Genomic DNA, 14,682 nt, shown 5'->3' on the forward strand with positions numbered 1-14,682 from the left:
TTCAAATAAAAATACAACAAGAATATAAGCACAAGAAAAGAAAAATAAGAAACCAAATTATTTTTATGTAATAGTAAACAATTAAGTTATATCAACTTTATTAAGAATGTCATTTAAATATATTCCTATATAATTTCTTATCCTATCCAGTAACATGCCATAGAATGATTTTTATTTTTCCCTTTCGGAAAAGAAGTCATTAATTAAGTGTTTTACGAAAAGTATGATTACAATATATTCCTCTCTAAATTAGTAATTTTTATCCAAAAGGCTACCGTAGACTTACTCTAATAATTTTAGATTTGAGATCTCACTCTAACCGGCATGCATTTTCGATCTATAATACTTTCCTTTGACAAAAAAAAAAAAAAAAACAAAGATCCATGTGCGGCTGTTTCTGGGGGTGGAGCGATTTGGTGTATACCGTTACTTTATTAAGCTGTTAAAGCTCAATTCAAAAAAATAATAATAATAAATAAAAAGAAGTCAGAGATAATCTTAAATAAAAATATAAAAGAAAAAAAGTCAGAGATAATCTGCCTAAGTGGACAATGAGCTGGCGAGTGGGCTTAGTTGGGCTCATTGCAACTGAATAGCCTATTGGAGGAAAAGTCTGTTAAATTTGTTAGTGTATTTAAGTAAGTATTAGTCTTCTTGGTGAATGGAGGTTGGGCCATCCTCGAAGTAGGCCTATTTTTTATTATTTTATTTTTAATTTAAGTCATTTAGCCCAGTTTATCACAACTACATTAGTTTAGTTCAATAATTCCTTCTATCGAATTTATTACATTCTATTTCACATTCATATCAAATCAAATACAACAACCAGATTTCCATAGACCAAAAATAGTAAAGAAGTGTTACATTGGGCTGTTAGATGGGACTACCGTTTATCTTAAAAGTTGTATAAAATAAAATATTTAGTTTAAATGATGGGTGAATGATAAAGATAAGATTCGAATTTAGAACATTTGTTATGATATAATGTTAAATCAACGTTTATTCAAAAGTTTAAGATAATAGAAAATGATAAACTTAATCAACTAAATTAATATTCAAACATACCAACCTAATTGAGCAAATCATTTTTAGTGTTTTTTGTTTTTCTTTTCTAATCAGTGCGGGAGAGGAAAAAAAAAAGGGGAGAATCTCTTTTATTCTCTCAGATGAACTTCAATTACTACTTAGTTTGCTGCTAATCGATAAATTAGCAATTGTTTAGAACAAGAGAGATGCCATTTTCCCATTGATATTTCAAAATTAGTAGCCCACTACTATATATCTAATACTCGTTTCACCTTTTTCGAGAATGATTAATAAAGCATGCCAAATTAATTAGTTTGAAATTCCTTTGATTGACGATTAAATTTGAATTTCAAATGTTTTTCAAGAAAAATTTTGGTTAAATTTTGTCTATCCATTTGTGCTCAACTTTAATTTTTATAAATTTTCATCTAACATTTTTTTTTACAAGAAAAAAACAAACGATAGATAAAAAACTAAATGATAAAGCATAAGAGAGCTTAAGAATTAACACAATATAATACCCGTTTGCCATATCTTGAAGATTCCAGCCAGAATAGTTTGCAGCTTCAGTAAGAGCCGCTCTCCACTTGTGCACCCTCTCCATCTCCGCTTGAAACTGGTCTTCATGTTTAGCAAATGCTTTAGTAAAAGTTCCAGTTTGGTTTCGCACATCCGCGGGGCTCACGTCATAAAAGATGGGGAGAAGAATTTGGCCTAGGGTATTCTTACAATTTAGGATCTCCACAAGCTCGTCAAGGCACCAATGGGAAGAAGCATAGTCTTTGGAAAAAACAACAATGGAAATCCTTGATCCTTGAATAGCTTTAAGCAGTTTTGTAGAGATGTGCTCCCCTCTAGATAGCTCGTCGTCATCTCGGAAGGTGTAAATTCCGACTTGATTTAAGGCGGAGTAGAGGTGATCTATAAAGCTTTTGCGAGTGTCTTCATCTCTAAAACTCAAAAAGACGTCATAATTCCAACGAGGCTTGGAAGGTGATGAAAGTGTTAGAGCAGCCATGGATGAGCAGGTGCTTCTTGTAAACTTGAAATTGAGGAATTGAGTGGATTGGGCTCTTCTGAGTTAATAGGAAGGGTGTTGGAAGTTCTATTAAAGAAAAAGGAAGTGTGGTGGAAGGTCTTTTAAAAAACAAAAATCTACTGAAAGAGAAAAATGAAGGGTGGTGGATGTTCTATTAAAGATAAAGGAAGGGTGGTGGAAAACGGCATAGCGCGTGAAATCAACAATATTTCAACTTTTTGACGTACATTGAAGGCAGAATGCCGCCTCTTTTGACTGGTTGGTGCCATTCCCTCCTATTCTTTTGTTTTTTATAAGTTTTTTTTTTTTTGGTTACTTGCAAATCTTACATCTCACGGAGGAGATAAGGGTAATGATCAATTAAGCATTTAAATTGCCTGAGTTAGAGAAATACAAAAACTATAATAGAGAAATTCTAGCAAACTAATTCGATTATCAAATTTCTGCGAGCTTCAGTGACTGGTTTCAACGAATGTCAAATACAGATTGCTGTATTGAAGAAGCAGAAAGAACAGAGCAGGGCAGAGAAGAAGAAGAAGAAGGCTTGAGAAGATTGAACACAATGAGAGAGACCCTGAGAATTGTATTCTCTGTATATTCAATCTTAATCAAATACAATGAAGAAATTCAGCTTATATACTCGCATACAATTGATAACTGAACTTAACAAACTAACTTAACTAATCAAATAAACAGAATGAACAATAAGTTCAAACTGACTAAACTGAAAAATAAGATTACAAAGTTACAAGCTTGTTTAACACTTGCATATATTTGATAAGCTCCAACAGATCGAGGATTACGGCGGCAGTGGCCGGATAATGAAATGCAACAGAATACGTATAGTACAAAAAAAAAAAACAAGAAAAAAAGAAAAAGAAAAGAAGAAGTATGGTACAACTATATTATAACCGCATTATCTATTTCTCCTGAGTTGCTATAAATTCAAGAACCTATATAGATGAAACTTTTCAGCAGGGATAAAAGTGATTTTGATCTCCTTATATATATATATATATATGATGAAATGAATGTAAAGCAAAATAAAAAACCTTTGTCCCCTACTCCAATTAGTGTCATTGTGTACTTGCTATCAGCTTCCAAGAATACAAGCAAAATTCAATTTTGAATAAACACGTTAACAATTACTTCTTTCATTCTTGCGCTTCAGAGTCAAAGATCCTTCATCTTTTAGGGCAGTTTTGATCATCACCAGACCAATCATTGCTTGGTCCGGCCTCATTGTCATCACGACCTCTCTTCAAAGTATCAGAATCCATATCTTCATCCATTGCATTTGGGTCATCAACTATTACATGGATTCCACACTTCTTCACTTCAAAGTATTTCCCACCCTCTGCACTTCAACTTTATTTCCGTGACACTTGGTTTCACCTTCAATATATGAATAGGGCTAATAGAATCTCCAGGAAGGATAATCTTTATGAAATTCATACAATAGAATCTTCAAAGTTTCTTTCCTTTGCTTCATCCAAGAAAGAAACTGGAAAAGACTAATTGAAAAATAAAAAATTTGGAAATTTTCAGTCTCAGACAAGGAAAAAGAAAAACTCAAAACAGAAAAATCAAGTAGTTGAGAAAAGGCATTTAATGAAAAAGAAAAATCAATTGGTTGAGAGTTATATTCAAGCCTTAAAAAAATCAACCTAAATATATGTTGGTTTTGTAGAACAGAAAAAAAGAAGGAAAAAAAAAAAATTCTAATCTTGCAGTATCACCAAAGGACATAACTAGAATCAGGAGGCCCATTTCCAAATTCCAATACCCAACCTCAATTCTGCCTCCAACTTTGATCTCCAATTGGAGCCTTACAATTTGAATTATGCCAAATTTCCTACAAAAGCTCGATTCTTCACTTCAGAGATCTGACTCGTATGCTACCATCCCTGAGTATCCTCCCCACAGACCTTCTAACTTTTGCCTTCCCCAGAAGATCACAAAAAATCCATAATGGACTATGAGTCCTACTCATGTAAACCCTTACAAAATCCTGGACACCAATGTATAGCACTTTCCAGACATCAAATGCAACTCAATAAAAATGGCCTCAGCTTCAGCACCATCAAACCAATCCGAGAAAACAAATAGGACCTTGTAAATTTAATCATTTAATACGCCCAGCAAACTAACTCCCATGCAGATCTCTCAACCAAAAACAACTAAAAAAAATAAAAATGTTAAAAACATAAGCAATCAGAATACTTGGAAGGATGCTACTTTATAGATGCCATAACCTTCGCATAAGCAAAGGACTAAGACCCCAAAAGAAAATGATCCCAATTTCAGAAATCGCCACATCATATATTAAAAACCTAATATAACTCCAAACAACACCTAGAAGGGGGCTGAATAGGTCTATGCAAATAATACGCGGAATTAAAATATTAATTAATCACAATCAATCGTTCACCAAAATATGTAAAACAATAAAATAAAGACACATATATTTTGATTACAAAGAGAAAACCATTTAGAGAACTCTTTAAAATGTAAAACCTCTACGGCACTGCTAAACCCAAGAAACCACTAAATCAGTAGAAATTACACAATGTCGAAGACTTACACAACCTATGCACTTGACACTTCTGTGTATTAGACCAGCGACTTGTTAAATCCCACATTGCTTGGGTATTAAGGAGATGGGCCATTTATAAGAGTGAAGGAAAACCTCAACTCTTGAGGTAGCTTTTGGGTTGAATTAGGCCCAAAACCCATTTCTAATATGGTATCAAAGCCTAGCCCAATTGGTTGTGGCCCACCGTCACCCATTGTCGCATGTGTTGGCTTGGATGTCCTCCCACCACACGTGAGGGGGCGTGTTGGAAGTCCCACATTGCCTGGGTATTAAGGAGATGAGCCATTTATAAGGGTGAGGGAAAACCTCAACTTCTGAGCTAGCTTTTGGGTTGAGTTAAGCCCAAAACCCATTTCTAATATGACTCACTTGTCTGCTACCGCAGTAGTTCTCCTAAAATGTCTAAACTCTTCCTTCTACGTGATCTCCCTTCACCGGAACTCTAGTTGACTTCAATTACTTTATCAATGAGGACAATCAAACAATCCTTAGTCTAAGAGAGAGAATTAACGCTCTATAACAAAAACTCTCTTAGCACAAATCTTTGAACTCTAGATGCGGAAATTCGTACCTATACATATCTATATGGTTTAATATAAATAGACTCTAGACACCTAGTCGAATCCAACACAAACTCTATCCAAAAAGACTAAAATTACATGGGGTGTCCGGACGGGAATTAAGCTCATCCAGGTGGAACTAGGCTATAAACACAAACCCTAGTTCTTTGGCACGGCGCGTCCGGACAGCTTGCAGACAAGGCTCTAGGGTTTTCTTGTTCAGCCATCTCGTCCGGATGGTCTGTAGATGAAGTTGCAGACGAGGCTATATATTCAACTGTTTACTCATTCTCGCATTGCACACTTAAACCGAACATGTTAACTACAAGTATTTTGTTCACTCGAATCCAGCCAAGACAAAAATAAAACTAACAAACTCCCCCTTTGGCTATTCAATGACAAAAAAAAATAAGTTCGATTTAAGTAATAAACTTTCGATCACTTAAGCATGGATATTAAACATAAATTTCCTTAAACCCAGTACTGCCCACAGTTAATCAAGTTTAAAGAGAATGAAACAAAATATCATAGATTAAAGATTAAGTTCTACAAAAAAAACTTCACTCCCCCTTTTTGTCATGAAGGACAAAGGGACTATGCGCGAGCAGGTGGATCACTTGGAGAACGTTCCTCAACACCATCTTCTCCAGCCGTGCTATCCACTCTAGATGCGCCCATGAATCTAACCTTCAAGGAGTTGACATCCTGCTGTAATCCCGTGAGGATGGATGTAAACCCCATCATTTGAGTGGACATTGCCTCCAACTTTGTCATCACATCAGCCAAAGTAACTGCGGAAGATGTACATGGACCTCCAAAAGAACCAGTAGTGTCTACTATATCTTCAGTTCCTTGCACACAAATCTGAGCTTGGGATCGACGAACTGTAGCTTTACAGAAAGGACGAAGAGGCTTGATTGTTGGCTCGGTAGCTGGAATTTGGACAAACTTGGCAATGATACGTGATATCAAGCTTCCATAAGGCAATGGGACTGAGCTCTCAAAGAACATAGCCTTCATGAGTGGAATAGCCACAGATGCAAAATCGATGGAGACATCGGTGAGAAGGGCATAAATGAATCGAGCTTGTGCCATACCAAGATCTGAATGGTGATCAATCGGATAGACATTGCTCATAACTATCTGAGCTAACAACTTCACCGGTGGAGTGAGATTTCCAAGTGGGAGCACATTCAAGACCTCATGCCAATGTTTGTAGGAGCCCGATGGAACAAATAAGTCGGACATATCAGACTTGGATGGAAATTCCTGGGTCGGAAATGGGAACCCGGGATCATCAATGAGTGGAATGCCGGTGACTTCGGCAATCAATTTGCGAGTTACTTCTATGGTGACACCCCGAACGTGTGATACCAATCGCGGAGAATCATCCTCAGCCTCATCAGTATCTGGCTCCTGCTCAATATTGGCATAGAATTCCTGAACCAAATGGATGTAGGGACGAGCAGGAGGTAAGATGAAGTATTGCCATTGCCGCTGAGTGAAGATGCGAGAGATGATTTGGAACTCATCATCCTGAAGGTCGGAAAGGTTTATCGCCCTTTCTGCAATAACTGTGCGGTCATGAAACCTATCTCGAAAAGCATCACGAGCAAACTTGTTCCTAAACCGAAACCCGATCTCAGGCCCAGTCAAAGGGATAGAGGCAGGAGCTGATGTAAAAGCAGCATCATCAATTGTTTTATGATCACGACCTCTCTTCAAAGTATCAGAATCCATATCTTCATCCATTGCATTTGGGTCATCAACTATTACATGAATCCCACACTCCTTCACTTCAAAGTATTTCCCACCCTCGCACTCCAACTTCAATTCCATTCCACTTACTAATTGACCTTCAATCCATGAATAGGGATTAAAGATTCTCCAGGAAGGATAATCTTTATGAAAATCATCACTGCCAAAAAAGTGATATTTCCAAAGGCTGTTGTTAATGTAACAATAGATTTTTGCGCGGTCGTCCTCGTGCGATGTTTCTTGTTTGGGTGCAAAACCAACACAAGAAAGCAACCCCTTGATTTGACCCTTTGGAAGAGAAGGTATATGCATGGATATCGAAGATCCAATTCTCTTATGGCTGAACCAATTTGGAACCTCATAACCAGGTAAATAAATGTCATCGCCCTGATTATCACACAAGGACATGTACTGTTTCGAAAGAGAGAAAAGTTCATATCATAAAATGAGAGAGAGAGAGAGAGAGAGAGAGAGAGAGAGTACCTGGAGAAGACTCTTCCTGAAATCATATGCTAGACTGTCATAACTTTTTAGGCAAAAATGTACCCATAAAAATGTGCCCACATCTGGGAGTCTTTGCAATGATGAGCAGCCTCTTGCATCCAATTTTGTTAAACTTGTAGGAAGTTTTGAAATTAATTCGAGATTCGCACAGTCCTTCAACGAAAGATAATATAATTGAGGAAGTTCACCGATGCAATGAGGCAATGTACGGAAATTGTTTCTTGATAAATACAAATATTTGAGTGAAGATAAACTCCCAAGATCAATAGGAATCTCATCTTCAAACAAATTGCAACCACTGAGATTTAATTTTGTCAAAGAACACAATCCAGAAACAGAAGTTGGTAGCAAATATATGGGTTTCGTGAATTTTGGTGATATCCACGACACAGACTGTGACATCGATGATCTTGAGGATTGCCCTTTACATCCCGATAATGATAGATTTTTGAGGTTCTTCAAAAGACCAATGGAGTATGGTAGTTGCTTAATAGCAGTTCTATCTACAAGCAGCTCCTCTAAAGCAACCATATTCCCCAATTGTTTTGGTAACTTGTCTATTTTTATGCAATCAGACAAGTTAAGAGTCTCTAAAGACCCTAAGTTAGAAATGCTTTCTGGAAGATTTTTTAAGTTCTTGCATCCTTGTAAATTCAATAAAACAAGTTTTTCCAAATGTCCAATAGACTCATGTACCTCAATCAAGCTTGTGCAACATTCAAGAATGAGTATCTCCAAATGTGGGAGTTGTAAAAAGTTTGGTGATCGGGTGAGACATTTAGAGCCTTTGAGATTAAGAACTTTTAACTTGTCAAGTATCTGCCAAAACAAAATCAAATAATAAAAAAAAATCATTTAAGTTATTCATTCAAAGTTGATAAGAAAATAAAAGGTAATGTGAGATTTGTTATACTTTGATCTCCTTCCAAAGTTGTTCGACATTACTGTGCTGCATGTCGAGGATAACAACGTTCTCGAGATGAAAATTTGGTGGTAGAAATTCCAGATGGCACTTATGCCAGTGAAGCCATCTTAACTCTTTGGAAAGGCATTCATAGGATCCTGTGAGATATGCACCATCAATTTGGAGCAATCTCAGATTTTTCATATTTTCAAATGCTTCAGTTTTCAACTCCACTTCTTCAAATGCAGGTAGATTTAGGTTGAGACCCTCTATTGCTTGTGATCCCTGCAACATAGCTGGCTTAGCAATGCATATTCACATCTTGTGTAAAGCTAGAAGACCTTCAAATTGGAGGTGACCTAGATACTTTCACCATAACTAAATTAATAATAATAAAAAAAAAACTAATGTGTTTTAGACATGATCATAATTGCTTAAACATCATTGCATACATTTTTTTTTTAACAAATAGTTGAGTATCAATTTTTCGCTTAATAGAAAATTGTCGGATTTAAAATCTTACAGTTACTAGTCATGTTGATAGAATATTCAAGCTATATCCATGTTTGGCAAAAAGAAAAAACTCTTATACATAGTTTCATAACATGTGCATATTATGATTATGAGTTTGTGCATGTATTTATATAATATTAATGCATCTACATCTTACCAGATGTTTGTTAAGCACATTTAAGACATCCTCGTGAAACCACAATCTACTACGTTTTCCTGGATCTCTTGGTGCCATTTCGCGAACAATCTCCCTTCCCATATCGCGAATCAAATCATGCATCCTCAATTCATTTCTTTCATTAACTGTCAGGAGGGACCTGTCAATGAGAATGCTGATACCAATATCTGGGGAAAAACCACAACCATCGAGAAATTTGTTGACATATTCTTTGTTTGTACCTATAAAGAAACATGCTATATCAAGGAATATGTCCTTCAGTTCAGAATCTTCTAGTGAATCAAAACTTATTTTGAGTATTTTTTGAATCTCTTTGTGAGGAATTTTTTGTAATTTTTTCAATGCACTTTTCCATTCAGTAACACTTCTTCCTAACAGATAAGAACCCAAAACTTCAACAGCTAATGGAAGTCCTCCAACATAATTCACTACCTCAAGTGAAAGCCTTCTGTAATCTTCTGTTGGATCGGCCATATTCCTGAATGCATGCCAACTAAAAAGTTGAAGGGACTCATCATGATTCATTTCTTCAACCTTATATTTTGCATTTACTCCTAGTTCAGTAAGCACATGTTCATCTCTTGTTGTTACAATGAGTGTACTTCCTTGCCCAAACAATTCGGAGTTTCCAACTAATGAATGAAGTTGTTTCAAGCGATCCACGTCATCAAGAACAAGAAGAACTTTTTTGCGACAAAATCTTTTCATAATCAAATTTATTCCTTCATCAACATTGCCAATCTTCCAATCCTTCTTTTTCAAGATATCATAAAGAAGTTGTTCTTGCAAATGAATCAAACCATTTGGTTGTTTTGAAGTTTCTTTGATATTAAAAAGAAAGCTTGTTCCTTCAAATTCATGGTATATTTTGTTATAAACTGCTTTTGCTATTGTTGTTTTGCCTGTTCCACCCATCCCATAGATACCCACAGTACGAACATCACTTGTTCCAAGATTTAATAAATCTTTTATCTCTTTAACATGAGAATCTATTCCTACAGGGTATTTGGCAACATGCAAGTAAGCTGGGTTCACTTTACGCGAAATTTCGTCAACAATCTTCGTTATGAACTTTGATTCAAACCTGGCCATTATAGTTCAAATAAAAATACAAGAAGAGTATAAGCACAAGAAAAGAAAAATAAGAAACCAAATTATTTTTATGTAATTGTAAACAATAAAGTTAAATCAACTTGATTAAGAATATCATTTAAATATATTCCTATATAGTTTCTTATCTTATCCAGTAACATGCCATAGAACAATTTTTATTTTTCCTTTTCGAAAAGATGATTACAATATAATTCCTCTCGAGTGTATGAAATTTAATCCAGAAGGCTATCCTACACTTAATAATTCTAGATTTGAGATCTCACTCTAACAGGCATGATCGATCTATAATACTTTCCTAAAGAAAAAAACCAAAGATCTATGTGCCGCTGTTTCTGGGAAGGCCTAATTGGAGGAAAAGTCTGTTATGGGCCAATTTTGTGTATTTAGCCCAGTTTATAATGACTACATTTGTTTGATTCAATAATTCCATCCATCTAGCGAATTTATTACATTCTATTGAACATTCATATCAAATACAGCAACTAGACTTCCATAAATAGACCAAAAATGGTTCTCAAGGGGTAGCTAAATCAGTTGTGGACTACGCTTAATGAAGCGGAAGTCACTAATTCTAATCCCCCCCTCCCCCTTCCCTTGTGTGGATATGTCAAAAAAAAAAAAATAGACAAAAAATGGAAAAGAAGTGTTACATTGGGCCGTTAGGTAGATTGCCCCCCACACTGTCTTTAAACCATGTCAAGGATCATCTAACACCGCATTTGTTGGCTTTAGATAAGACTCTTAAATTATCATTTATCTCAAAAGTTTTAAAAAGTGAAATATTTAATTAAAATGAGTAGTAAATGACGGAGATAAGATTCAAATGTAAAACCTTTTAAATCAACATTTATTCAAAAGCTTAAGATAATAGAAAATGAAAGAGTTCATCAATTAAATTAATATTCGAACAGACCAACCTAATCGAGCCAATCAAGTTTAAAGAAAATCCAAAAGGAAAACTTGAAATGGGTAATAACATTGAGTGAACCCAAAACAAGCTTAGGTTGGTGGTGGTTGAATTAAGATCCCTTACAATTTTAAAGAAATAGTAGATTATCAAATTACGCAATTTTTATCGTTTATAGACATCAAAACTTTTGGAAAATGCCACATATTAAAAAAGTTGTATGCTACAGTTAAGAATTGAGTATATTTTTATCAGATTATTGCTCTTTATGTTGTAAAAAAGCTTTAATTTTTTGAAGAAAAAACGTCTATACAAAAGTAAAAAGGAAGCCTTATGGGATGAAAATTCTTGTTGATTACCTCGATAACAGGCCACATTTTTAATCGTAATATTTTTCCAAGCGTTTTGATGCCTAAAACCGACTTAAATTGCGTAATTTGATAATCTACAATTTTAAAGAAATTGTAAGGGATTTGAATCCAGCCAAGCATGAGTTCAATATGAGTCCAGTGGAAGTGGAATTTAGGATTTGGGGGGGGGGGACAAAGTTAAGAAAATAAATTGTTAAAATTTGTATATAGCTATGGATTATGGAGCTACCAAAATCATTTTTAACGTGTTACCTTCAAAATTTCGTACTAGAAACAGCAAACGAGCCACTCCAATGTTGGGAGGTTCCATGGCCCTCCTATTAAGGGAATGAGATCCTCTCCTTTCCATTTCGAATTGGTTAGTTGGGTCAAATTGTAATTTTATTTTTTTAGGAAAATTTTGTCCTTCAAATTTAATCAACTCTCCCTTATTAAGGTGGTTGTAAGCCACCTCGTTATTAAGAAAGGTTGCAGGTTGCCCCTTGTTTTTTATTTTTTAGAAATGTTATTTGACCCAGCAACATGTGAAAGGAATCTTATGTGAGAGTTTGAGAGATGTATATCATCGTTTAAAGGGGGTGGCTCAAGAGCTTTGGAGGTGGCTCGGCCACCTCTGTTGTGCCTAGGGTGGCTTCACTGCCAAGGGCCAACCCATTATTATTATTATTATTATTTTCGTTTGGCCCTAGGAGGTGGCTGGACCATCCACAAGGGCTATGGGGTGGCTTCGGCCACCCCAGACCCAACAAGGGTGCTTGAGTGATGCAGGGTGGGGATAATGGGTTCGCAATAGCAAATAACAATAGAATCACAACTGAGATATAACATTTTTAGTAAAACTTGTCATGTGTGAATTTGACCAAAATTGGTAAAACTGGCTTGCATCACCGGCAACCACCCCCTTTTGCAAGATGGGGGTGGCCGAACCACCCCCATAGGCCATGCATGGGGTGGTTCGGCCACCTTTGGCTGGCCGGCCACCCCCTATGACCAAGATGGCCACCCCCTTATTTTTTTATTAATTTTTTTTTTAACGTTAAATAATATTTTATTATTACTTTTTATTAGTGGAACACATTAATTTCATTTGTGACTCTAGAATTTGTGAAAAGAAATCTTAGCCATAAACTAGATACTCTCTAGTGCAACATGGACCGAAGAGGATCCGGATCCACTTCTATTTACTTTGACCTCTACTTGAGATGTTTTCACTCTTGAATTATAATTATTTCAAATCCATTAGAAACTTTTCTTGTTCAACAACTTTACACGAGATTCTATCATTCTAAGGCATGGCGTAATTTTCTCAGGTTATGAAAGAATAGAGCAATCTCTTTTATTCTCTCAGATGAACTTCAATTACTACTTAGTTTGCTGCTAGTCGATAAATTAGCAATTGTTTAGAACAAGAGCTATGCCATTTTCCCATTGATATTTCAAAATTAATAGCTCACTACTATATATCCAAAACTCGTTTCACATTTTTATTGGGTTTATTGAGAATTTATGATATACGTGAATGATCAGTATGTAGTTCATAAATTTAAACAGAAATGATTATTCAGGAGTCATCGCAGTTCATTATTCATCATTAACTAGGTTTCTCCAACTAAACCATTCATTTCGAGAATGATTAATAAAGCATGCCAAATTAGTTTGAAATTCTTTTGATTGACGAAAACATAGATTAAATTTGAATTTAAAATATTTTTCGGGAAAATTTTGGTTAAATTTTGTCAATCCATTTCTGCCCAACTTTAATTTTTATAAATTTTCTTTTAACATTTAAAAGAAAAGAAAAGAAAAGAAAAAAAAAAAAAAAAAAAAAAAAAAAAAAAGGACAGACAAAAAGATTAAAAAAAACTGGATGAAAAGGCACAAGAGAGCTTAACAATTAACATAATACAATACCCGTTTTGGAGATCCCAGCCGGAATAGCTTGCAACTTCAGTAAGAGCTGCTCTCCACTTGTGCACCCTCTCCATCTTCGCTTGAAACCGGTCTTCATGCTTAGCAAAGGCTTTGGCAAAAGTTCCGGTTTGATATCGCACCTCCGAGGGGTCAACGTCATAAAATATGGGTAGAAGAGTTTGGCCTATAGTATTCTTACAGCGCAAGATTTCCACAAGCTCATCAAGACACCAACTAGAAGAAGCATAACTTTTGGAGAAAACTACGACGGAAACCTTTGATCTTTGAATAGCTTTAAGCAATTCTGTAGAAATATGCTCCCCTCTAGAAAGCTCGTCGTCATCTCGGAATGTGTAAATTCCGACTTGTTTCAAGGCAGAGTAAAGGTGATCAGTAAAATTTTTACGGGTATCTTTACCTCTGAAACTCAAGAAAACATCATAATTCCAACGAGACTTGGAAAATGATGAAAGGGTTTTAGCAGCCATGGACGAGCAAGTGCTTGTTGTAAACTTGGAATTGACTGTATTAAGGGGGCTCTTTTGAGTTAATAGCCTTCTGCAGAAGAGTGAGATTATTAAAAAATAATAATAACTAAAAAAAAAAAAAAAAAAAAAAAACTCGGAAAGAGAGAAAACGAAGGGTGGCGGAAGTTCCATGAAAACAAAAAGGTAGGGTAGTGGAGTGGAGCCCAGCATAACGCGTGCGTAAAATAAACAATATTTTTAGTTTTTACCGTACATTGAAGAAGGTAAGGGTAATGATTAATGAAGTATTTAAATTGCCTGATCAGTTTGAGAAATACAACAACTATAATAGAGAAATTAATCATAATTGGAATACTCTTTATTTTCATTGATGAAAAAATAATACAACTAGCTCTAAGAAGAAAGAGCATTATGCTCTAAATAAATAATATTAGAAATACAATCAGGAGTTTTTTTGATCTAAATATTATTCTTGACTATCCTAGATGCCTTCTTTGCCAAAACATAAGCAGCTTCATTCGGTTCGCGCTTGACATTGCCTATCTTCTATTGTCGGAAGGGTCTCAAAACTATCTCGGTGTCTTTCACAATTTGCCTATACCATAACCAGTTTTGAGTTATCTCCCCAATAGCCTTGACTACCGACACCGAGTCTCCTTCCAGTAAAACCTCATAGAAGCCTAAGTACCAATAGAATTCAGATGCGTGTAAAGCTGCCAATGCTTCCCCAGTGACAAGCTCTTGAATTGCATGATTGTCTTATTTTTTGCTACTAAACATGGCCTCCTTCGTCTCTTATTATCACACCAATTTC

The 14,682-nt window shown here is 35.5% G+C and overlaps 2 protein-coding genes across 2 annotated transcripts in view; both read right to left on the minus strand.

Moving 5' to 3' along the window:
• LOC132177100 (disease resistance protein RPV1-like) overlaps positions 1-2,166 on the minus strand; it is a gene marked incomplete at its 3' end in the record, with an annotated part of 7,137 nt that extends 4,971 nt beyond the window's left edge. Inside the window, 1 exon segment of the mRNA XM_059589320.1 lies at positions 1,548-2,166. Coding sequence (XP_059445303.1) covers positions 1,548-2,044 — 497 coding nt within the window.
• Positions 2,167-5,806: 3,640 nt separating this feature from the next.
• On the minus strand, positions 5,807-13,898 carry LOC132179981 (disease resistance protein RUN1-like). Its single transcript, XM_059592808.1, has 5 exons — positions 13,381-13,898; positions 9,058-10,162; positions 8,397-8,672; positions 7,463-8,302; positions 5,807-7,390 (listed from the first exon to the last, which is right to left on the minus strand). Exons 1-5 carry the CDS (start codon positions 13,866-13,868, stop codon positions 5,816-5,818), a joined length of 4,284 nt encoding a protein of 1,427 aa, XP_059448791.1. The 5' UTR covers positions 13,869-13,898; the 3' UTR covers positions 5,807-5,815.
• Between the last annotated feature and the right edge of the window lie 784 nt (positions 13,899-14,682).

The sequence above is a fragment of the Corylus avellana genome, chromosome ca4, assembly GCF_901000735.1.
Source record: "Corylus avellana chromosome ca4, CavTom2PMs-1.0".
NCBI classification, from domain to species: Eukaryota; Viridiplantae; Streptophyta; class Magnoliopsida; order Fagales; family Betulaceae; genus Corylus; species Corylus avellana.

Coding starts and splice junctions, on each gene's coding strand:
- LOC132179981 (XM_059592808.1), bottom strand. CDS start 13,868: ATGGCTGCTAAAACCCTTTCATCATTTTCCAAGTCTCGTTGGAATTAT. Junction 8,673..9,057: donor ATGTGCTTAACAAACATCTG/GTAAGATGTAGA, acceptor GCTATGTTGCAG/GGATCACAAGCAATAGAGGG. Junction 7,391..7,462: donor TCAGGAAGAGTCTTCTCCAG/GTACTCTCTCTC, acceptor CTTTCGAAACAG/TACATGTCCTTGTGTGATAA.